This window comes from Oryx dammah, unplaced genomic scaffold (genome assembly GCF_014754425.2).
Source record: "Oryx dammah isolate SB20612 unplaced genomic scaffold, SCBI_Odam_1.1 HiC_scaffold_13, whole genome shotgun sequence".
NCBI lineage: Eukaryota > Metazoa > Chordata > Mammalia > Artiodactyla > Bovidae > Oryx > Oryx dammah.
In genome coordinates, this window is record NW_024070197.1 from 61,222,246 (window position 1) to 61,248,161 (window position 25,916).

The 25,916-nt window shown below is 38.5% G+C and overlaps 1 protein-coding gene across 1 annotated transcript in view; it reads right to left on the reverse strand.

Moving 5' to 3' along the window:
• The window catches only part of CNTNAP4 (contactin associated protein family member 4), a 283,083-nt gene extending 271,350 nt beyond the window's left edge, over positions 1-11,733 (reverse strand). Inside the window, exon 1 of the mRNA XM_040253490.1 lies at positions 11,311-11,733. Within this exon, the coding sequence (XP_040109424.1) occupies positions 11,311-11,563 (253 nt within the window). The 5' untranslated portion in view covers positions 11,564-11,733. The remainder of the gene's footprint in view (positions 1-11,310) is intronic.
• Between the last annotated feature and the right edge of the window lie 14,183 nt (positions 11,734-25,916).

Genomic DNA, 25,916 nt, shown 5'->3' on the forward strand with positions numbered 1-25,916 from the left:
TCAAGCACACTGACTGTGTGCTTTATTTCTATTACGACATCAGCTCCACCTCAGGGCATCGGGCATTAGATCCGAGAGGCTGGATCCCTCTAGGCTGGAGGACCCTTGGGCCGGGGTGGGGGGCAGGACTGGGAGGGAGAGAGAGCAGTCAAGACTGACAAAAGAGGAAAGATAAGCAGATTCAGAGGAGAAAGGTATTTGTTTGCTACCCTAATAAGTTGGAACTTCAACTGAAAACACCTAACAGTGAAATACAGCTATGAGACAAGACTTGGTTTCTTTTTTGATAAAAGGCTTAAAACACTGATTAAAAACATCAATGCATTTTTATGGCAGACATACCTAAAAATAGGATATATGTGTAAGTATTTAAAAATACTGCATGAGTCACAGGAAGTAGTGAGGGAGGAAGGGGACGGCTGCCTTGCCAGTCTTGTCGGCCAGATCAGCCCTGGCAATCGTAACGATGGCAGATGCCACAGCCGGAGCCCCTCACACCCAGCAAAGTGAGCAAGGGAGGCTCGATTCTGCTAACTCAGAACAAGCGGGCCCTGCTGGCATCTTCTCTAGAGCCGGTCTCAGTGATTAATGATACTGCATATACACTTTTCATGCTGATCTATTTAATGTTGCGATTTATATATACATACACCATGGGGTCGTTAAGAGTCAGACATGACTGAGCAACTTCACTTTCACTTTTCATTTTCATTCATTGGAGAAGGAAATGGCAACCCACTCCAGTGTTCTTGCCTGGAGAATCCCAGGGACGGGGGAGCCTGGTGGGCTGTGGTCTATGGGGTCGCACAGAGTCGGACACGACTGAAGCGACTTAGCAGCAGCAGCAGCACACACACATATATGTATATATGAAGCAAGGGAGAGAGAGACAGAAAGAGAAGGAAAGGTCTCTAAGACATGAACATGATCATTTACAAGGCCACACCAGCAGATATCTCAGTTTTATGCATCAAGCATAGCAAATTATTGCGATTATAACTTTATTCTTAGTACCCAAAATTCTACATCATGTTTTTGGTAGCTTCCTTTTTTCCATTTCTCTAGTGGACATTTGACTATGAACTATTTCATTTTATCACATTCCACTTTGTGATTTGATCCTATAGGTTGCTATGAAGTTAAGAAAACAGAAGTTATCTATAGGGTTTGCTCCTTGCTTTCTTCAATCTATCTTAGGGCTTTCTCCAAACTTAATAGCTTTTTGTGTGTTTTAGGAAGGACTTGGTAAAGAACCTGCCTGCCAATGAAGGAAACAAAAGATGTGGGTTTGACCTCTGGGTCAGGAAAAGCCCCTGGAGGAGGACATGGAAACCCACTCTAGTATTCTAGCTTGGAGAATCCCATGGATAGAGGAATGGGGAGGGCTACCGTCCGAAGGGTTGCAAAGAGTTGAACACGACTGAAGCGACTTAGCACACATACATCTTATGATACTTAAGAAGCTGTATTATGACATTTTAGAGGTCCATGATGTTTTCTTAAGAGGATTATAATACAGGCTCCATGTTTAAAGTACAACAGTTCAAACATCATATACAGAATGAAACAAAAGAGCCTAATTGAGCAGCTTTATAACCTTGACGAAAATTCCCTCAACACCACTTTAGATAGAATTGCTTTTATTTTAGCAATGCTCTTTTAATTAAGTCCTAAACATCTAAAACATGGCAAATGTAAATATGTATTATAAATCCTTAATTATGAGGATCACTAAGCATTCATGCAGCGTTCTGCCTTGGAGATAGATTCTTTTTGTTTAAAGTCAGCCAAAATTGAGAGATAAAAGTGAATGATGTGAAAAACGCAAAGTTTGTTTAGAATGCCCTATCCCTTTACCACATTGTCTTTAAGAGTTAAATTATGTTTCAATTTACCTAGTGATTTTTAAGTCAAAATCTCTCCTGCCATTTTCTGCCTTCGTTGCCATATTCATAAAGAGTAGCACCCTGAGACTGACTGGAAGTTAAGTATTGGCGATCCGAAGGTCTTCACGGCATTTCCTAGAAAATAAAGCACTTTGGGGTCACAGAGGATCCCTCTGCTTGGGATAAGTTTAAATCGGATGCAAAAAGACCTCCTGCTATTTTTTTAATCCCACATACTGTTTTTAAACTATACGGGAGACTATTCTGTGTGGCAGCAATAAAATAAAAATCTTATTATATATCCCAACAATACTTAATTGAAAATGTGCCACCTAGGGGAATATTTTCCATTTCTCTGTCAACATGGCCTGTTTCCCAATCCCCACCCACAATGTCTTCCAACATCAGTGCGCACGCACGTGCATACACATACACACCCAGTTTCATCTCAACAATTCTTGTCTCTCACAGACCATTTTGCATTTAGTTCCTTCCTTCTGTGCATCTTCTGATGAACAAATCTTAAAAGACAAACACATATCACTACCTTTCAAAACCAAACACTAGTCTTCAAGATAGAAATACATAATCAGGGTTTCTCCAGTGGCTCGGTGGTAAAGAATCCACTTGCCAATGCAGGGGACACAGATATTATCCCTGGTCCGGGAAGAACCCACACGCCAGGGAGCAACTAAGCTTGCACGCCACAGCTACTGAGGCTGTGCTCTAGAGCCCACCCTCCGCAACGAGAGATGCCACCGCGGTGAGCAGCCTGCACACCACGACTAGGCAGTGGCTGCAACTAGAGAAGAATCCCAGGTAGCAACCAAGACCCACCACAGCCAAGAGAATAAATAAATAGATTAAATTATTTTAAAAATTAAAAATACATATTCGATCTTTTAGAACAAAGCTATTAGTCAGTCCAGAGATAAGTTGAACTTTCCCAAATTTTCTCAAAAGTCTCTCCTTGGGTTCTGAAACACAAAGGTAACTGGTTCACATTAACAGGAAGATGTGGGGCTCTTAGCTGTGGGCTGCTCATTGTCACCCCACCTACTAATCCCAAGACCTGCAACCAATTCCTGGGAGAGTTTATCCATGCCCTTCAATGGACATTCAAAAAATATCTCTCTATACGTTATAACTTCAGAGTTAAGTCTGAAGTAAATGAAATTACAGGTTGTAGTTTGTCTTAAAACTATATAGTAAATGTAATTTAGGAAAGCAGTTGAATTTATATATTCACATGCTGCTTCTAAACTAATATCAACCTGTGGCCTCATTTGTAAGTACCATAATTGCCAGTGAGGGAGAAAAAATATTGGTTACAGAAACAAATACGTCTTTTACAATTTAGAAGCATATAACATCTTAATCTAGAGCACCACCAAGTAATAAGAGGTACTTAATTTAAAAAAAAGTAATTAGAGCTGTAGGCCAACTGATACATATTACACCCTTTTTTCCTTTGTGATTTAAAAATCTTAGAGGTAAATTTCTTCACTGCTCTATTAAATACTTATGGCATAAAAAATTTTATAGTTACTAATTTTAAACTACTTAAAATGTCAAATGTTTTCAGGCTTCACTCACTTTTCCAATTATTACATTGGAATGACTCATTAACTGTAACATAAACAGGCTCATTTTTACCTCCTGTTATGCTATTTCTCCGATTTTATGACCAGAATACACTTTTCCATGAACCATGACAAAAATGCACTGGGAGAAAAAAAAATGAAGCACATACTCTTCCTCTTCCAAATGCCAACATAACTCAGAAGAACTGAAGTCATGACAATTTGTAATGCATTTTGCATGTGAATTATTTACCATTAAGTAATAATTGTAGTTCCTGGTACCATGTATGTGAATGCCCAAAAAGACATTCTGGCAAAACCTTTATCCTTTCAAAGTCAACTGGCAAGCAAAAATATCTCTACTTGTGCAGTAGTATATCTGATAATGGTTTTTACCAACATAGAGTGATCAGCATCATGGAAGGTGTAACTTCTCACATAGTAAACAGAGAATGATAGTTCTAGAAGTCAAATAAATGAACACATGGATACGTAATACATGCCTAATCGAAGCACACAATCAGACAGCAACAGCCTTAGAACTCACTGAAGAAATTTAAATTTGAAATCTCAGACACTGGTTTCCCTCCAAAAGATAATCCAATATCAATGACATCTTGGTTATTTAGAAATACATTTATTGTAACTTAGCCTTATGGGTAAACTACCTATTATTTCTCAAGAAATTTTGAACTTTCAAAAAAAAAAAAAACTCAAAGACTTCAAATTATGATATTAATATTGTGGATGATTTATTCATTTAAGTATATTCAGTTAATTGAGGCTTTTTGATGAGTTTAAGGACTTTTTATCCTTCTAAATCTCCATGATCTTTTGTTTGTATTTTATTTGGGGGCATTTATTTCTCTTTCTGAGATTCTTCTTTTTAAAGGGGCCAAAGTCAAACTGACCTTAGCATTTGATGCTACTATTCAAGACATGCTTTTATTTATTTTTTTTTAATAATCTTTTTTTTCACTAGAAAGGCAAAAACTATCAAAGTTTATACAACAAGCTTTGTCAAATGTAATAAAGAAGGTTAAATTTTGTAAATATAAGCTGCCATAAAGGTATATACTTTTTCTAAAAATAAAGCATTCAGATAACAAATTTTTAGAGCTAGAGGCTGAGTCAAATCTCCTCAGTAGACAGAAAAGTAAATGAGGCTACTCTGAACTGCTCTTGCCAACTTCATACAGTTAGTGAGTGCTGGAGTCAGTCCTGGAATCTAGGGCGTCTCCCAAACACCGCAAAGTCTGGCCTCATAGCTTTACAATATAGCATAAACCAAACAACATCAGAGCATGCTTTTAAAGATCTGTTTGTTAAAGAGTATTTCTGAAAGTTCCCAACTGAAATACCCATTAAAACAATGATCCAAATATTCTATGAGGATTCACCCCTCCATCACCAAGAACACAGCTCAGTTCACTTCATGATTATGGTTAATCCATGAAACCTCCCCTATTTTAAGCACATATTCTATGACAGTTTCATCCTTCCTTATCATACTAGTTAACTTGAAAAACTGCAATATTCTAGAAAAATATGAAATGTTACTGGGGCCAAGATTTCTGAATTAATAAAAATGAAAAAATAATTAAGCTAAAAGCAAGAATGGAAACACCAGGCTGCTGAAAAAATCCAAATCTGCATTCTTTAATATTAATATTTCACCAGAAACATTCACTACCAATCTGAATATACATATCTGAGATTTAAGTAACAATGTTGGAAAAATTCTTATTATTTTCCATACTGTTTTCAGGAACGAGGTCATTATGGAAACTTAAAAGTCACAATGGAGGGAAGGAGAAGGTTTTTTAAAGGACAGAGAAAGACTTCTGAAGTAGCCTGACTAATCAGTCGTATGATCCATAAGCTGACAACGTTAAGGCCCTCATACGACTTGTCTAAGGCAAAAGGGGTTCAGATTCTAAATGTAGTATCAAATTGCGAAAAAGAGATGCTTGCAAGGCAAGACTGATATTCTACTGTAAAAAAGTTCAGAATCATGTAAACAACTGTCATTATCCTTTTTTATCTATTTACCATGAAGAGTCATGAATCCACTTATCACTCTTGTCAATGTCCAGAGTAAGTCCCATTAAGGAAGTTTTATGAGACTGTCCTAGGCTGACATGATCTGGAAATTGGTCTTTTGATAAGACTGAAATCTTCAGTAGCCCTGGACCATTATAAACAGTTTTATGAAAAATAAATTAACATATAGCCATTTATTTTGGGGAAAATGCTACAATGAAATTTCTTTTTTTTTTTTAATTTATTTATTTATTTTTAATTTTTACTTTACAATTATGTACTGGTTTACAATGAAATTTCAAGCAAAATAATTTTAAAAATACAATACTCTATTATTTTTTAACTCAAACTTCTAAAAAACACCGTAGTAAACAGTATAAAGTAAATAAAATGAGGCCACTCATCAGTATTTGGAAAGGAAAATTAAATACAATTCCAAATAGATAAGGCATTCATATAAAAATTAATTATCTTGGCATGAGTAGGTGAAAGGCACCTGCTTAATTATTATAAATTCTCAGTGGGCAGTGCTTAAATGAAACTCTACTTTTCAATTTATTATAGAAAGTTTGCCAATTTTGGAATTTTTAGGAAGCTACTGTAAAAGTCATAAGGACAAGAACACTTCCCCTAAGATGATTTACTTCATACAATCAGTGATTTCAAATGCAAGTTCCTGATAATTATTGAGTGGAATATTTTAAACTCATGAAAGTATCAAATAACAATAGAATTTTCATTCAAAATATCTAAGATGTAATTACTTATACACTTTATTGAGCTTCTTATACTAATGGGATTACTTGAGATTGAAAGTGACTCTTTAGCAGCCAAAACTGCTGAAACTTTGCAAATAGTTATAAATAATTCATACCCGTGGAAATAACAAGATTTCTGAAGGATAAAGTATTTAAAAAGACATATGTCAAGAAGATGCTAATGAAGGCCTTTTCTGTTATGTGGGTGCTGAGTTGCTCAGTTGTGCCAACACTGTATCTCATGGATTATAGCCCGCCAGGCTCCTCTGTCCATGGGATTCTCCAGGCAAGAATACTGGAGTGTCATGCCCTCCTCCAGGGGATCTTCCCAACCCAGGGATCAAACCCAGGTCTCCCGCATTGCAGGCGGATTCTTTACTGTCTGAGCCACCAGGGAAGCCCTTTTCTGTTATAGATTCTGGCAATTGTATCATTACAGTCTACACTTTAATTCTTCAGGAATGTATTTGTATGCTAAATAATTAAGACTAAATTTTAATTTTATCATAGCAATATGAGAAGGCAATGGCACCCCACTCCAGTACTCTTGCCTGGAAAATCCCATGGATGGAGGAGCCTGGTAGGCTGCAGTCCATGGGGTCACAAAGAGTCCGACGTGACCGAGCGACTTCCCTTTCACTTTTCACTTTCATGCATTGGAGAAGGAAATGGCAACCCACTCCAGTGTTCTTGCCTGGAGAGTCCCAGGGACGGGGGAGCCTGGTGGGCTGCCGTCTATGGGGTTCGCACAAAGTCGGACATGACTGAAGTGACTTAGCAGCAGCAGCAGCTGTATGTTATTTATCCACTATCCAGCTCATATCATTATACTGTATTGTGTATTCTTTAAATCAAAGGTCAATGAACTTTTTCTACAAAGAGCTAGAGAACAGATAATATTATGCAGGTTCTTATATGACAAGAGGGAAGTCAATATTAAAATGATTTTATTGATAAAATTTAAAATATAAGAATAATTAAGTATAAAGTTTTGCCATACAGGTCTACTAATGAGAAGAATGAACAACTAAAATTTGAATTTAATATGATTCTCTTATGCCACAAATAATCCTTCAGTTAATTTTTTTCCAACATTTAAAAACGTAAAAACCCACTCTTAATTCACAGAATATGACACAAAACAGGCAGTGGACAAGACTTGGCCCATGGGCTGTATTTTACCAACCTCTGAACTAAATATTACATTATCTTACAAGGGATATTTTACAATCCTATTGTTTTCAAGGTAAATTAATTCTATCTTGATACAGACATTGGCTTCCATAAAGAATTGTGTATATATGATATAGATTCTGAAATTGACTTTAGAAGACATGAAAATGCTTTGTAAATACTTAGGGTAAGCACTAGGTATCATATGGAAGTCATGTGTTCAATCGCCTATTGGCTATGAGCTGTATTATCTCCACAGCTGGAGGCTGCTCTACTCAGAAATGATTTGAGATGCATGCAGTCAGGGAGGGGGAATGCACCAAATTGATGAAAACAAGTATAGTACTGCTGTTAGAAAAGTGAGTCAAAGTTCAGGCTCACCTTTATATCCTGAGGCCAGCTATTTATGTATTGCATCAGATAATTCTATTTTATCAGCACTTTACTCTTTTTGTATTCTGATTATTTTTTGCTATGGAAAAGAATTTGGGTGGAGGAAAAGAAAGAAGTTTCTAGAAAAAAGTACCAGACTGAATTTGAGCAATTTGAGAATCTGACCAGTAGCAATTAGGTGATATCCCAGAGCCCCCAAGAGTGATCATCTACCCAAGTCATTATCTTCATCTACTGTTAATTCTAACATACTCTTCAGTGCTTCTTTCAGGTAGATATCAGATACAGCCTTTATTCCAAACAGCGAAAAGAAAGAACACAGCAAGAACTTAACCTCTAATTATGTCATTCATAAGCTGCTTGGTAAGCATTAAAACTCTCAGTGTATCTGAAGCCAGAGCTTCCATCACATGATGTGCAGGAATAAAAAGCAAAACTCCTCACTTGCCTCAAGACTAACACCTGTTCTTCCACCACATCAAACCCCCCTTAAAAAGGTCTTAATGCTCAGAACAAAACTGGGTTCATGAGAGCAATTTAAAAATAGATGACTCCCTTCTCAGTGTACATGTCTCACTTAGTAGCAAGTGAGGAAACCAATAACAGCCTGTGCAACTTATCAAAGCGCAAGCCCTTCTGGAAGAGTCTGTCTCTAAACTTTCATGGAAGGAGCCCTTCAATACAATCACAAACACCTTGACCACAACAAGGAGGACAGACCTGGGGCTGGTTCAACACTTCTGAAACGTCAAGTACGGTGCCAGTAGGCAAAGAAGGTGGTTGGGTCAACATATTTCATCTTTAGTTAGAAGAGGAGTAGCAAGCCACCAAAGATGTGGAAGCACGAGGGCCCAGTGGTTTCTGCATCTTTATATAAACATATGTTCACACACACAAATACATACACATGGACATGAAAATCTGTGTGAGTGTTCGCACAGAATTCTTCTAATGTAAAGTCACCCTGTTGATTAATCACATCAACTAACATTCAAATTAAAGTTGCCTCATCCCTGAGCTGTCCCTGGTGCAGAGATGCTGTCCTGTGCAAATATTCACACTGGCAGCCTTAGGCAGTCTTGGGCCGATGTAATGGACAGCAGACTTGCCTACTGGGGAGTCAGCTGTTCCATGTCTTTGTATTCACCTGAGAGACTGACCTTTAATTTTCTTTATTTCCATTCAGTTCTCCCTGACTTTAATATGGGTGTTCAAGATTGATTCATGTTTTAATATAAAAGTCTTATCCAAAAGAATTACTGGAGTTGTAATACTTTAAAAATACTCATGCTGACATGCTGGTTGATGGTCACTTGTCCATACACTGAATTTCAACCTTTCTATTAAACATATAGACTTGTTCCTCCAAAAAAGATACAACATCTGAAGCACCATGACTTGGTAACATGTAGACCTTGCTTCCTTCACACACCAAAATATCAAATGTTAAAGAGTGAAATGAAATTGGGAAATGAATTTTTCTTTTACATCTTTTGCAACAAATTATATTATCAATGCGATAGTAACAAGAAATTGCTAACTGCACCTTTAATTATCTGAAGTCATTTTACCTGTATTGATGACACTTCAAGAACAGTCAACTCTGAAAATATATTGGTAACCAAGAATTCCAACTTTAATATTTAAATGTCCCTAAGAATTTAAGAACCTATAGGTTCTTTAAGTTTATCGAATGTGTAAAAGAGCATTAAACGACTTCCTGAAAAATAAGCCCAACCAGAGGTAAGCACCCACAAACATTCCACTCTTCTCAGATCTTCTCGGCAGCTCATCTTTCCTTTGAAGAACATACATTACAAAGAAAGCTACTGGATGTCATTCTGCCTTTTATTGGACTTCAAGAAAGCAAACAAATGTAAACAAGTAGCCCAATCAGTTACATTAATTGATGATAAACTCAAACAGGCAGTGTATTGGAAAGACAAGACTGCCTCTAGGCCAGACTTCAGCTCAGCTTTTCTTAAGGGAAGGACGCTTCAAATGATGTGCTTTCCATTGTAAGAGTGACCTCTAGTGCTTCCTTTTTTACTGAACTTCAGTAGTTGGACGATGGATTATGCCTTTTCTACAAAACTTTCTCTGTGTGTGTGCAAGTGGGCCTGTGTTATTATTGTTTATTGCAAATGCTACTTTACATGCACATTTTATTGACTCACGGCATTCTTACACCCACAAATGAAAACTGAGATTGAGACACAGCACAGCGCCCGAGTGAAGTCCTCTCCCTTCAGAGTGATAGATGCAGCGCACCATTAAATGAGTTAACAGTGACTGGAACCGTGAAAGCACAGTGGCCATTCCCGCGGTAACGAGCATCTGACTTGTGCCAGTAAGGTCATTTCCAATGTTCTTCCCACATCAGAGTGCTTCAGTGCACTCAAGGGATGTGCCCAAGCGAATGTCTGGTTACTGGCTTATTTGTGTCCCCAAACCTAAAGCTGCTTGAACAATAGTGACACAAACTCTTGAACAGGCCTTACCAGCAGATAAGCTTTTCCTCTGAAGTACAAGAAAGAAAAAGTCATATTTGCTGAGCTTGTTGATCATTCATCAAGAAGGGGGAAATTCTCCCATTTAGAGATTTTAGACCAAATATAACTTTTGAACTTTTCTTCTCTCTAATAAAAACTGGATGGAGAGATCTCTGCCAAATTATTTTGGATGATACTTACATTAGAAATAAGGTCTTAAATAAATCCTCCCTCATACCATTAACTCAGAATCAGAATATTCAATCACAAATTTATGAAGCTACAAATTCAAGGATAGTACTTCTGAAAAAATCACCTGAGTGTATTTTCTTTAAGTGACATTCAGGGCTCAGGTGCTCTCTCAGCAATGCTGGAGTCTCATTCTGGTGGCACTGAGGACGCAACTCCGAATATCTAGGTTCACCTCCCTGATTCTGCCCCTGGATTCTGCAGCACCTTTCAGTTATTATCCTGGCATCATTTTAAAGGCGCAGCCAGCTACTGGTCTGCCAAAGCGCAAACTTCAGAAATCTAAGCTAATGCAGCATCATGCAAGGTCTGCCAGTTGTTTTCCTGCTACACGTAATTCCAATTAAATTCAGTAAACCTAAAAAAGGGCAGAAATGAAGAAAGGAACATTCACTGGCTATTCCTTGGTTCAGATGCTAATTTAATGCTTTACTAGAACTTGAGCTTTCTCAATGAATACACAAATACCAGAGGATAAGATTCTGTTCACAGACAAAAAAAAAAAAAGAGAGAGAGAGAGAGAGAGAAATGATACTTGGCATATTCTGACCAGACCCAGAGGAATGACATGTGTAAACCCAGTCATATTCGCAAGATTTTCAAAATGATGCTTCCTTTATAGCACTATGTTTTGCAGCAGTCCGAGTTCCAAATAATAATCATAAAAAAATAACAGAATTAAAGTTTTGCAGAGAGGCCCCCTGCAAGTTTTAAATCATGTATTTATACTTACACGAATTCCCAGCTAAAACCCTGTTCCAATTTGGAGCAGACAGCAGAAATAGTGTCTTGAGGACCGCTCCGGTGACAGACCCCATGTTCACGTTTACCGGGCTCCCCCAGAAGATCCTGCGTGGCTCTCCGACCGCTCCAGTGCCCCTGTTCTCAGTCTCCCGCCCAGCTCTGTCTGGGTCTTCAGCACCTCTGGGTCGCTCAGTCTCCCTCCTTCTCTCTCCCTCTGAACAGCACCCCTCTCTCTCACTCATTCACACACACACACACACACACACGCACGCACACACACGCACACCACAGCCCTGACTGCTCACTGAAGAGCGCCCAGCATCTTTTCTAACAAGCATCCACACTGCCGAGGCCACGCCCACCCCTCGCAGCCGCGGTCCCAGAAATTGGCAGCCGCGTCCCTCCTCCGAATTCGCAGCGGCGCCCGGAGCTCCACTGCGCGCTGCGCTGCTGATGAAAGCTGGACCTGGAGGCGCGGCCTGCTGCTCCCGGGCCTCCTCGGGGCTCCCTCCCCGTCTCCTCTATACTTCAATAATCCTTAACCCTTTTCTCCCCTCTGGAGATGTCAGTGGGGGGCGGGGCGAGGCGGTGGAGCCTCCTGATTTTCCGGAGGTCTCGCCTTCAGCAAAGCCAGTCAACGTACTGAGCTAATTCCTGATTATCCGGGAGTGCATCCAGGTAAAATTGCGCTTTGTTTCAAAACAAAAGCATAAAATGAGACAGAAGTAACTAAGCAGCATTGCTAAATTGTAGCTAAAACTGTCCTTGGGGAAAATACTTGCTGTTGTTTTTCCTCTGTTTATATAAAATTCTCCTCTTCAGCTATGGTGCCAGCATTTTTATTATGGAATTGCCTCACAAGGAAACAGACATTCCTGTTTGGCACATATTTAAAATCATCTAGTAATAGTCTACAAGAAATTAACATTTCTGATTTTAGTGCATCAGGAGTACAAATCCACAAACTGAATGTTTGGCTAGATCTATTTTGATGAATGCATCAGGCTGTGAATACACAGTGGCATGCTACAATCAAATTCTTTAATAACAGTTCTCAAAAGGCCCCAAAATAAACATGACGAGATACTGAAGAAAAGGAACCCCCCACAAACACATACACACATACAACACACTTATACCAAACCTTCTAAACAATATAAAGATGTTTTCAAATGGTCTAGAAGACAGAGGAGTACAGTTGAGTTCAGAAGATCATCAACTACAGAAAAATTACTCTTCTAATATCTGATCCACGGATACTACCAGGTTCTTGAACAGAATATTAAAATATTTAAATAATGAAGTTAATATCACATAGTAAGTGTATTGCATGGGTCATAGAAGGATAAATAATCTCTTTAAAATAAATGTCAAGATATTTAACTTAGAATGTGCTAAATTTTAACAGAATGGGAATCCTGAGGTTCTCAAGCACTTCTTGGTGATAACAAATAAGAAGAAACAGAAGCATTCAGCAGCAGCAACCTTGCTATGAAATGAATGAAATAAGGGGGAAATAGGAGAAGTCGTCTCCAGTATAACCATAAGAGATAGCTCTTACCTGCAAACAAAGCAGAACAGGTATTTTTAATGTTTCTATTTTGCACATGAGAAAACAAGAACAAGAATTTAAATGACTTGAGGAGATCATAGAGTTAGTAAGAGAAGCACCGAGGACTGGATTTTGTTTTTCTGACCCCAGTTTTACTGCTCTCATTTGAGGACTTGCTGCCCCTCACATAAGAGTATAACTCCCTCCTGAACTCTGCCAGTGCCAGGGAAAACCTGAGGTCTGTTAAAAAAAAAAAAAAAGACAGCAGTGGAAAAGAAAGGCCATTGCTTAAGTGTTTACTCTGTATTTCCAGACCAATATCCCTGGTTTTGTTATTTTCAAACATAGCATGTTAAGCCAAAGCAGATATAAATGGATGATTTCTGTTAAGTAATTATCAAAGGGATTAAATATTGTTGAACATTATATGCCACTTATTATCTAATTAAATTATTATAGAAATCTTTGAGGGAAATATCATTGTACCCATTTAACAGACAAACAGACTGAGCCTCAGTGAAGTTCAGCAGTCTGTCCAAAGTGTCACAGAGAGTAGGCTTGGCATTCTGGTCCACAAAGCTCTAAAACTATTTCCTTCAGTGACTCCACACAAGAATGGGTCTCAGACTCTCCAGAAGAGAAAAGTTGTCTTTCTACTAAAACTTTATATTTAATTGTTCCCATAAAATAAATTAGAGGATACATTTTAAAAGGATCACTACACATATCAAACATTAAAAATAACTGGACATTTCCTGGCAATAATAACTTCTTTAGGACAAAGTGTAAATTTTCATAGCAGCCATTAAAGATGGATTTTTCCATATCAATGGGCTATGGTAATAGAATGACTTGGAGGCTGGCACTGAATAAAACACCCAGACATTTTTAAGCCCCTGCACCACCAGACCCTGCCTGATGGCCTCAGAGGGGAGAGAGTCGCACTGACCACATGACGCAGTGGAGAGTTTAGACATTATAACCAAGAAGCCCAGATATGAATTCAGCTTTCACTGTGGTTCTGATCACTCTTTGACTTCCTTTTTTAAAAAAGATAAGAGAATAATGGCTCAGAGTCATCCTGATATAATTGGTGACAATCCCCCACTGAGTGCCTAACACGTGGTGGGTCCGTAATCACTCACTGGCCTTAGCTATCTGCACACTGACTGTTCAGAGTAGTGGTTTGAGCAGGCAGTGTTGGAGTCTGGTAGCCCAGCTTCAAGCCTGCCCTTGAGCAAGCTGCGTACCGTTCCTCATGCTCAGTCTCCTCATCTGTGAACCAAGGATAAGTAGAGTATCAACTTCATGGCTGAGACAATGCTTCTGAAGTAAAAGCCCCTGAGAGTCAGACAATCAATATTGTTCCTGTAATCACTGTATTATTACAGCTCTCTTTGCACAGATGATAAATCTGATGAGGAGAGGATTATGACTTGCTAGAGGGACATGACTCATTGGTGGCAGAAAAGGGCTGTTCACCAAGACCTACTGATTTGTGCTTTTTTTTTTTCTCCATCCTTTCCAGAGTGGTGCTTAATGTCAGGAGGAAGAAAAAAAAAAAAAAGCCAATGAGTCTGAATGGGAAAAAAATCAGAAAAGCGTAGAAACCTAATTTCGCACATTACTGTACTGCTGATTCAGACGTCACAAATCATTTCTCCCCATGTATACGTTTGTGGTTATATTTTCCACTGATTAAGATAAAAACAACTGCTGGTGCTTCAGGTTTGGCGTATGCATATTATGGGCCAGACCCTGCCTGGGAAAGCATTATAAATCAAACTAAAAATGTTACAATTTGTAAAGTAAGGCTTTCAATTTCCTTCTGGTACAACTTGCCAGAGAACTGTGTGTCCCACCACAGTGTGGACAGAGGCTCCTGGACTGTACTTCAAATTGAAAAAAGGATCATCAGGTCATAGAGGAACAAAGTCACAGCAAAAGAGTAGAAAGAGATTCAGAGGCAACTCCTTCATTTCCCTTCTTCATGTGAACTGTGTTATCTGGTGCCTGAACCTCTTACCTGGTTTTTGGATTTCTTACAAAGGCAGTTGGTCTGTGGGTGTCTTTCTGCGGGGAGGAGAGGCTGGGCTTCCTGTTCTGCAGTTTTGTAGATGTGACTACTCAAAATTGATTCTTTTTATGATTCATGAGAAATGTGTTTTGGTCATCGGAATGGCCAAATGTATTTTCCTTATATTCGTTTGGTCTTTTTCCTTGGTTCCTGGTTCAAGAGCTCCCCAAACTCCTAGAATCTCTTGTGTTGACAGTTTTAAAGATGTTTTGTGATATGTGAATGAGGTGACTTCTAAGGATGGGGACTGGAGGTTGAATCAAGCATGCCTATGTAATCAAAGCTTCCATAAACCCCCAAAAGGACAGCTGTCTGAGAGCGTCTAGGTTGGTGAACACGTGGAGAGTTGACGGATGGTGGCGCTCCTGGTAGGGGCATGGATGCTCCACGCCCCTCCTCTTACCTTGCTCAAAGTATCTCTTTCATCTGTTCCTGACTTAAATCCTGTTATAATAAGCCATTGGCCTAGTAAGTAAAGTATTTCTGAGTTCTGGGAACAACTCAAGCAAATTAACTGAACCCAACGAGGGGGTCTTGGAAAGCTCTGATTTATAGCTGGTCAGTCAGAAGCACTGGTAACAACCTGGACTCATGGCTGAAGTCTGAAGTGGGGACAGGGTGACGGTTTTGTAGGACTGAACCCTCAACCTGAGGAACCTGATGCCATTTCTGGACGCCACTGGTGTCTGAGAATTGCTTGTTGGTGTGGGGGACCTCACACAGATGGAAATTGGTCTGAGAAACCTATTTATGAGCAAGAACGTTATTGCCAAAAGCCCCTTCCCAAATATATTTAAACTGACTATAAACAATATTTTCTTTGCCATAACAGTCAACATACAAAAACTATTCATTGTCGTCTTCATTAGGATTGATATTTCATTGAGTTAATATTTTATTAATGGTATTTATGTTTATTTTGTATTATATTTTCAGTTAAGGGCCTCAACATTGTATAACTTAAATGCACTATTCACAAGCGATCCTTATACTGTCCTATTACTATTTTGTTTTCTCTTTTAATCAGTGTATTACAAATAGCTTAAGTGATGACTTTGATAATAACACACATACTGAGTTTTACAACTCTGCAAATACCCAGAGCTCTAGCAGTGGACTTTTCCTATTACTATCTCACCTGACACAACCCTTACATAATAAAGACACTTTGCAAATAAAGGTGTAAACTATAGGCAACACTGGACACTCTCCTCAGAAATTCTACATATGCATCTCTTTACATAGTTTGCATAATGCAACAAGATTTAAAGTATGAAGTATAATAGTTTTCCAAAAAAAATATTTAGGTTTTCAGATATCATTCTGAGTAAAATATAGTACAGTGAGTGTGATGTCATTAATGACTTTTGAAAGTCAGTTTTAAATTTTATTTTTTTCGTTTTAAATATTTCTTAAATATTTAAATTTATTTTAACATATTAAGTATTGTAATAAAAATGAATTTTAATTTAAAAACTTTTAGATTTATAGAGAAAATACAAAGAACAGAAAGCTCCCATTTACACCCCCACACACAAACACAGTTTTTTCTATTATTGATATCTTATATTAGTTTGGTACATTTGTTATGACTAATGAGTCAACACTAGTAAATTTTCATTAGCTAAAAGGTCATATCTTACTCAGACCCCTCTTTGTTTCCTAATGTACTTTACGTATTCTAGGATCCCATCAGGGACACTACATTACATTTAGTATTTATGCCTCCTTAGGATACCTTTGGAGGTATCAGATGGTAAAGCATCTGCCTGCAATGTGGGAGACCCAGGTTCAATCCCTGGGTCGGGAAGATCCCCTGGAGAAGGAAATGGCAACCCACTCCAGGACTCTTGCCTAAAAAATTCCATGGACAGAGGAGCCTGATGGGCTGCAGTCCATGGGGTCACAAAGAGTCGGACACAACAGAGTGACTTCACACACAGGATACTTTTGGTTCTACCTCTTTATCAAGCTTTCCTTCTTTTTTATTATTTTAGCAGTTTTGAGGCAAACTGGTCAGTTATTCTGTGCAATGTCTTGTATTGGAATTTGTCTGTTACTTTTCTCATGATTAAACTGGAATGATGGCAAAGGGAAGACTGAGGAGGTAAAGTGCTGTTCCCATTCAGTCAGTTCAGTTCAGACACTCAGTTGTGTCCAACTCTGCGACCCCATGGCCTCCCTGTCCATCACCAACTCCCAGAGCTTGCTCAAACTCATGTCCATCAAGTCGGTGATGCCATCCAACCATCTCATCCCCTGTCGTCGCCTCTCCTCCTGCCTTCAATCTTCCCCAGCATCAGGGTCTTTTCCAATGAGTCAGTTTTTCGCATCAGGTGGCCAAAGTATTGGAGCTTCCAATGAATATTCAGGACTGATCTCCTTAAGGATTGTCTGGTTTGATCTCCTGCAGTCCAAGGGACTCTAAAGAGTCTTCTCCAACACCACAGTTCAAAAGCAGCAATTCTTCAGCGTTCAGCCTTCTTTATGGTCCAACTCTCACATCCATACATGACTACTGGAAAAACTATAGCTTTGACTAGCTGGATCTTTGTCGGCAAAGTAATGTCTCTGCTTTTTAATATGCTATCTAGGTTGGTCATAGCTTTTCTTCCAAGGAGCAAGCATCTTTTAATTTCATGGCTGTTGTCACCATCTGCAGTGATTTTGGAGCCCAGGAAAATAAAGTCTGTCACTGTTTCCATTGTTTCTCCATCTATTTGCCATGAAGTAATGGGACCAGATGACATGATCTTTGTTTTTTAAGTGTTGAGCTTTAAGCCAGCTTTTTCACTATCCTCTTTCACCTTCATCAAGAGGCTCTTTAGTTCCTCTTCACTTTCTGCCATAAGGGTAGTGTCATCTGCTTATCTGAGGTTATTGATATTTCTCCCAGCAATCTTGATTCCAGCTTGTGCTTCATCTAGCCCAGCATTTCTCATGATGTACTCTGCATATAAGTTAAATAAGCAGGGTGACAATATACAGCCTTGACATACTCCTTTCCCAATTTGGAACCAGTCCATTGTACCATGTTCAGTTCTAACTGTTTCTTCGTGACCTGAATATAGATTTCTCAGGAGGCAGATAAGGTGGTCTGACATTCCCATCTCTTTAACAATTTTCTACAGTTGTAATCCACACAGTCAAAGGCTTTGGCATAGTCAATAAAGCAGAAATAGGTGTTTTTCTAGAACTCTCTTGCTTTTTCTATGATCCAGTGAATGTTGGCAATTTGATCTCTGGTTCCTCTGCCTTTTCTAAATCCAGCTTGAACACCTGGAAGTTCTCAGTTCACATACTGTTGAGGCCAAGCTTGGAGAATTTTGAGCAGTACTTTGCTAGCGTGTGCTGCTACTGCTGCTAAGCCACTTCAGTCGTGTCCAGCTCTGTGCGACCCCATAGTCAGCAGCCCACCAGGCTCCCCCATCCCTGGGATTCTCCAGGCAAGAACACTGGAGTGGGTTGCCATTTCCTTCTCCAGTGCATGAAAGTGAAAAGTGAAAGTGAAGTCGCTCAGTCGTGTCCAACTCTCAGTGACCCCATGGACTGCAGCCTACCAGGCTCCTCCATCCATGGGATTTTCCAGGCAAGAGTACTGCAGTGGGGTACCATTGTCTTCTCCAGCTAGCGTGTGAGATGGGTGCAATTGTGCAGTAGTTTGAGCACTTTTTTGGCATTGCCTTTCTTTGAGATTGGAATGAAAACTGACCTTTTCCAGTCCTGTGGCCACTGCTAAGTTTTCCAAATTAGCTGGCATATTGAGTGCAGCACTTTCACAGCATCATCTTTTAGGATTTGAAATAACTGGGCTGGAATTCCATCACCTCCACTAGCTTTGTTTGTAGTGATGCTTCCTAAGGCCCATTTGCCGTTCCTATTATACTATATCAAAAGTGAGTGAGTGAAAGTCTCTCAGTTGTATCTGACTCTTTAAAACCCCATGGACTGTAGCCCACCAGGCTCCTCTGTCCATGGACCTCTTTAGGTAAGAATATCGGAGTGGGTTGCCATTTCCTTCTCTAAGAATATTGGAGGGAGTAGCCATTCCTTTCTCCAGGGCATCTTCCTGAGCCACGGATTGAACCCAGATGTCCTGCACTGCAGGCAGACTCTTTACCATTTGAACCACCAGGTGACTATATCAAAAGTACATACCATTAATATGACTTATCATGTCTGATTTAACATCATAAGGCATCAAGACACCAGTATCCACTGATGCATTTTCCATATATGTTCTTTCCTGATTTAGATGTCTTCATTGATTTAGAAAGATTAAGAGACCATAAATCAGGATTAACTTTACACATAAGAACTTTAGTTACCCAAAATTGGGGTGAGCTTTCAGGAGCTAGGAAGTAAACTCTTGATTGCATCAAATTATTTTAAATATGTTTAGCATAAGACAAAATACTCAATTTCTTAAACAGATATAACATTGTGCTTAAAATTCAAGTATACTTAAAAGGTAAGACTATTTTTGATCATCCTCATCTGAATTTCAGCCCCCTTCCTAGGACCCAATCATGATTTAGAAGAGGGCGAAGATCACCAATTCAAGAGGGTTAGACAGAAAAAGGGGAAAAAACAGAATAAAGAATAGATGTGGTGGGGGAAGGAGAGGATGCAGAAAAAGATAATTACACGTCAAAGATGGATTTGCTTTCTGTACAGTTTTGTCTTGGTAAAACCTTGTGACTACAGCAATCAGAGTTTTACTTCTCTGATAGAAAAAGCTTATTCCAGTAGGAATACATAGCATTCAGAAATGTCATGCCTAGATTTGTGATATCTTTATAGTGAAATGATATAAACATGAGGGAACACAGTTACTATAGAAAACAAAGAATTCCACAGATAAGAAGTTTGAATATTTTTTATAGCTACCAATATTCACGTTTTAGAACGCTAGACCACCTCCTGAAAAGTTTCCATTTCTTAGGATAATGAAGCAGAAACAATTTTGTCCTCCGGCAGGTCCAGGAAAATCAAATCCACCCACCACCTAGATCTTCATATCCACAAAGCACGGCAGGTTTTGTGCCCAGCAGCTGATGAGCTGTAAAGTGTCTTCAGGGAGCAATTCAACTCTCAGGCAGAAAAACCACTGTTAGAGAAGAGTGGGGATGGCTGGGGTTAATCTCCTACAAGTAAAACTGGTCATTACTTTTGCAAAACATGGTAATGGCGCCGTCTCTACAGAGGCAAGAAACAGGAAGGGTGCAGTAACAGAGTTCTCTTGTTTTCCTAAAGAGACTAGCTGACTTTCTGCGTGCTGTCTGAACAGTGTGGGCAGTCAGCCCTGTGAGGGGGATGGATGCTTGAGCCATTTCATTTTGACCTGCTGTTCAACCCGGCACCCACTAGCCGTGTTACTGTTAGAGCCTGGTGCTCTGCCACACCATCTGCATTTCAAGTGCTCAACAGCGGCTGCCGTGCTGGACGATGCACATATAGGACGTTTCCATCCATACGTCAGAAAGCCACACTGGACAGTGCTGCTCTAGATGTTGGCAAAGGCTGGGTAAAGTTTTTAAAATGCCAGTATTTCAGTACCTTATTTTTCCATTAAAGAAATTTAAAAGCAATTTTCCTTCAAAATTTACAGAAATCATGTGCATTGAAATTTCAGATTGTAAAATCTCAGAAGAGTTAAAATGTCTCTGTATTTTATGGATGAAAAGTGAACTCAGCCACCTGCAATAACCACCAAGAGTGTTCACAGACAATATTCCTCTGTAACCAATAGTCCTCTAATACAAATTAGTGTGATACTCTAGTTCACATTTTATATAAGAAAATAAATAAATAAATAGAATTTAAGTAGTTTGTATATGAGAAAAGAAAAGAAAAATGGCCTAAAACTAAAATAAAATCAAATTGATCCCAGTTAAAACAGCACTGTGGCCCACTTGAATGAAACAGTGGAGAGGATGAGACCAAGAGCAAGACTTTTGAATTTCTACTTCTTTCACCCATTTGAGCAAGTCACCAAATCTCTCTAAGACTTATTATTTATACCTGCCTTGCAAGAATGTCGTGAATCTTGTATGAAAACAACTAAGGCAAATTTTCTAGCTCCCATAACATAGGAAAGCTTAATAAAAGGGTTGAACAATTATTAATGTAAAAACAGGCTTCCCAGGTGGATCAGTGGTAGAGACGTGGGCTCAATCCCAGAGTCAGGAAGATTTGGTGGAAAGGGAAATGGCAACCTACTGCAGTATTCTTGCCTGGGAAATCCCATGGACAGAGGAGCCTAGCGGGCTACAGTCCATGGGAATGCAGAAGAGTCAGACACAACTGAGTGACTAAACAGCAACAAAATTCAAGAAAATGTATTAAGTTGTATACATTAAATATAATATCGCTTTATGTGTGCTGATTCTATACCTCAATAGTTTTAAAGAAAATAGCAAAATTCTGTAAATCAATTACCCTTCAATAAAAAATAAATTAATTATAAGAAAAAAAGTAAACCCAAGAAACTGTTCTTAAAAAGACTTTCAAAAAACAGCTAATAATTATAAATGTATTTGATGTCACTACGTGTTTAGCCCAAATGAGATATTTAATATAATCATACTTAGATTTCAAAACATATCTCATAGATATATTTACCAAAGGGTAAAAATGTTAGTTTTGACAACTTTAAATTCTTTTTTTTTCAGGTTGACATAACCTATTTTTTTAATTTATTTATTTTAATTGGAGGTTAATTACTTTACAATATTGTATTGGTTTTGCCATACATCAACATGAATACACCACAGGTATACACAACTTTAAATTCTTGTAGTTATCTGTTGTATGTTTGGATTACACTACCCAGGGTCCACTTTAGACTAAAAGAAAAACTGTATTATTCAAATCCATTATATTTATGTTCTCTTTATTTGCTAAAAAAATCCCAAGTGATGCAAGCCTTTTTAAGTTACAAAGTCCTTTTGAAATTCTTTTACATCATTGAACCCCCTGATTGAATTAAGAATGTCAAAATTTGCTTGCACAAGAAGCACCACTGACACGCCACTGAATACAGGTCCACTGTTAGGTTACAATTATTATTATTTTTTTTTTTTTTACTTTTACTTAACTTGTGTTTTTTATTACATATGTATATACATATAGTTATGTATCTAACAATATCTTGATAACATCGAATATTGAGTGTGTGGTTTTATAGGTATCATTTCTTCACTAGATTCATTTTCAAGAAAATCTCACCCTCACAGAAAGGGAGCTTTATATATTACTAGCAAATCAGAATGTACACTCTGCTTCTGCTGCAATGAAGTGAAAAGCAACCTCAACAATACTGAACAAAATACACATTATACAAATTATAAAGCTGTACATTCTTGAATACACCTTACCTTTACTCAGTGACCCTGCTAATTTTGTTTTAAACATAGAGGGAAATTTTAAGAAACTCATGGATTCCTATGAAAACATCTCATTACATCATGTATTGTCAAAATCACTGGCCTGCTTATTAAATGTCATTTTTTTCTTGAAGATATGAACCAGTATAGGATGAATATTTTGATCACTCATAAAAATCTGCACATTCACTTTCTTTCAGAAATTGAGATTTCTGACAATGACAAGTATTTATTCACTAATGGGATACTATTTGAAGAAAATATAAAATTAGCTTTAAAAGTACTATTGATTTTAAAATAAATTACTGCTTTATATGGGCCAAGGGCACAGTCTTCAAAAAAGTAACAATCATTAAAATATTGCAACTCTTTACGAGTTATTAAAATAATCTAAAACTGAAAATAACTTAAAAAACGGCTGTATTTTTAGCCAAACTCTGCTATGTAAATGCCATCCCTAAATGCAGTGGCTGAGACAATAATGGTTACTGTTTCTCCTACTTCTGGTGGGTGGCGGACTAGAAAATCCAAGGTGGCCTCTTTTCATGTGTGTTGGTTGGATGCCAGCTGGAGCATTTCAGTTCTCCACGCGTTTAACTTGGCTTCCTTACGTGGAGGTTTCAGGGCAGTGATCAGAGGATGAGGATGTAAACATAAGGTATCTTGAAGCCTAATTTCTGGAGCTCACACTATATCATTTCCAACACATTCTATTTGTCACAGCGAATCACAAGTCCAGTTCAGATTTAAGGGGCTGGAGAAAGAGTCTACTTTAGTGACAGGAGAAGGTGGTGATTCACATCACAGAGAGGTATGCGGTGGGATGGGAAGACTTTGTAACCACTGAAGAACCCAACTCATGCTGAATCTTCTTTTTCTTTATTTTTAAATTTTATTTCTGACAAAACTGTGTGACTGAATGTTGACATTCAGTTTGCATCTATCTGACTTCAACAATATAAACACAAAAGTGAATTTTGCAAAAATATTTGTGGTCTTCAGTCAATTTTTCCAAGGGCTTTTCTTAATCTTTTGATATTGAAATCACTATCTTTTGAAATTTGAAATAAATTTGCATTTAATGTGCTGGGTATATATAATGTTGACAACATCTTATACTCAACAATGAGCTAACCTACAAATGACCTAACACAGTGAGTTGGTGGGGTTGGGAGTATCTGCTAGGGTTAAACAGAAATGATGACTGAGATAATCATTTTAAATCTGACTTTATAATCATTTTTAAAGACTGATTTTATAATCATTTTAAAAGACTGCTTTGCTCTTATGAGTTTCGTGTCCCTTTAAAATAAAACCTGGTGATTGCAGCCCTGGAATCATATTTAGTTAGTAAGGGCCGTCTCACATCCAAATTATTTTTTACAGTTCTTATTTTATAGTAAACATTGCAACAGTTCCAAATATGAATAAACAGAACCGTTCTGTGAATTGCAACAAAGAGAGTTTAACACAGAATTTTCTTATACGGGTATTGAAAGAGTTGTTAGGACAGAAGGAAAGGCTGTGCATCCGCTCAGTCACTCAGTCGTGTCCGACTCTTTGCGACCCCATGGACTGTAGCCTGCCAGGTTCCTCTGTTCATGGAATTTTTCAGCCAAGATTACTGGAGTGGGCTGCCATGTCTGACTCCAGAGGATCTTCCCAACCCAGGGACTGAACCCGCATCTCTTGCGTCTCCCGCACTGGCAGGCAGGTGGATTCTTTACCACTGTGCCACCTGGGAAGCCCCAAAAGAAAGGTTATTCATAACTGCAGGAGAACACCACCACTCCTGAGGTGGAGAAGCAGAGTTAATAATGTTACCCTGGACGCTGTGCCCCCAGGCAGGCACGGCTGAGCAGAGCTGCCTAAGGGCACGTTTAGAACCCTGCCAGCCCTCCCAGGAGCTCCCAGCGATCCCAGGCTGCTCCTGGCACTACCCTTGCAGCTCCAAGAAAGGAGTAGCGTTTTCCCTTTGTACCTCTCATTGATTGAACCTAACAGGACCCAGAAATAGTAGGAGTTTGGGAAATAGTCCACAGGTTCCCAGCCTCCTACAACACAGGCAGAACACTGAGGGGTGAGAAAGACGCTCAGGGGACTTCCCCGGTGCTCCAGTGGTTACGACTCAGAGCTCCCAATGCAGGGGGCATGGTTTCGATCCTTGGTTGGGAAACTAAGACCCCACATGCTGAGCATTGCGGCCAGAAAAAAACACCAAATCGTGTTCAGACCACAATGGCACTGTGAGTAAGACACAGTATTTGCCTCCATGGGTCACAGTGCAACGATGGACACACTTGTGAGAAACCCTAAAGCAAGTCCAATTGCAATGAGTATTATGATAAGATAAAAATAAAAGAAGCTTAATACACTAGGAGATCTAGAAGAGGTAATGTATAAACTGTATTTTAAATAACAGACAGGAGTCTGAGTCATTATCTGGGCAGGAGAGGGAATTTCCAAGTAGAGGATATGACATTTTGGGAGTTTTGTTTTGTTTCTAGGTGAGCCTAAACTATAAATTTGAAAGACAGCTGTTTCTTGGATTTGGTAGCATTCAAAGTGCTATTTTTATTAATAGAAATAAGAGAAATATTTTTTAAAAAGCCTGAAATTAGATTTAATTTTATTTCCCTCAAAAATGGCATCTCTTTATAAAGACATTAATAAAGCATTCCACACCTTTTCCCTATTTAAGAATAGGTGAAAATAACTAAGGACATTTCCCATATGGTCACACCAATTTTATTCCTTTATATTTTAAATAAGCACGAATTTATTTCTTCATCCTCACTAACTTTTAATAAAGTTTACCCGAAGCAGCAGAGGGACTGGCTCAGTGGGGAGCAGCTGCTAAATTCCACTGTGATTGCACTTTGTAGACGCATAATAAATTTGTGGTACATCCATCTCCCGTGTGAGGAATACACTAGAATATTTGGCATTCACTTTCTCTTCCTCAAATTGCTTCTACAAGCATTATTCTGTCCAGAATGACAGAAATCCCAAAGGTCACTAGATCAGGACTAGAAACTTCCATGGGATTTAGACACCAGGAGAAGTGACCTTGAGTCCAGGCTTGGCTATGAGCACTGTAACTTTAGGAACTTTATCTATAGAATAAGATTTGGAATAGATGATCTCAAATGCTTCTTTCAGCTCTGATAAGCTAAAATGTTATGAAAATGCTTTAAAAGATATTTGAGTCAAAGTGCATGGGAGAATGCATGACAAAATTTGCTTTCAGTTTATCGTAAATATTTAAAATGTCAGTGCTGCTGCCTGTATTTTTGTATAGCTATTCTCTTATTTCATTATTTTCAAATGAAGCTAGAAAAATATTAGAGGAAACAAACTTTGTATAAATTAGACTTATGGGTCTTAGAGAAAAATGTTGCTCTTAAAAGAGTTACAAGGAATGTACACCTTCCACAATTTTACAAGTTTTGTGCAAAGCTTTTTTAAAGAACTACCCTTTTCTATTCCCCTGCTCTTTGTGGTAATGTGGTATGGTGGGAAGATACTGGATTTAAATCCCACTGACTGAATTCAGCTTTTGTACCATGGTATTTGTG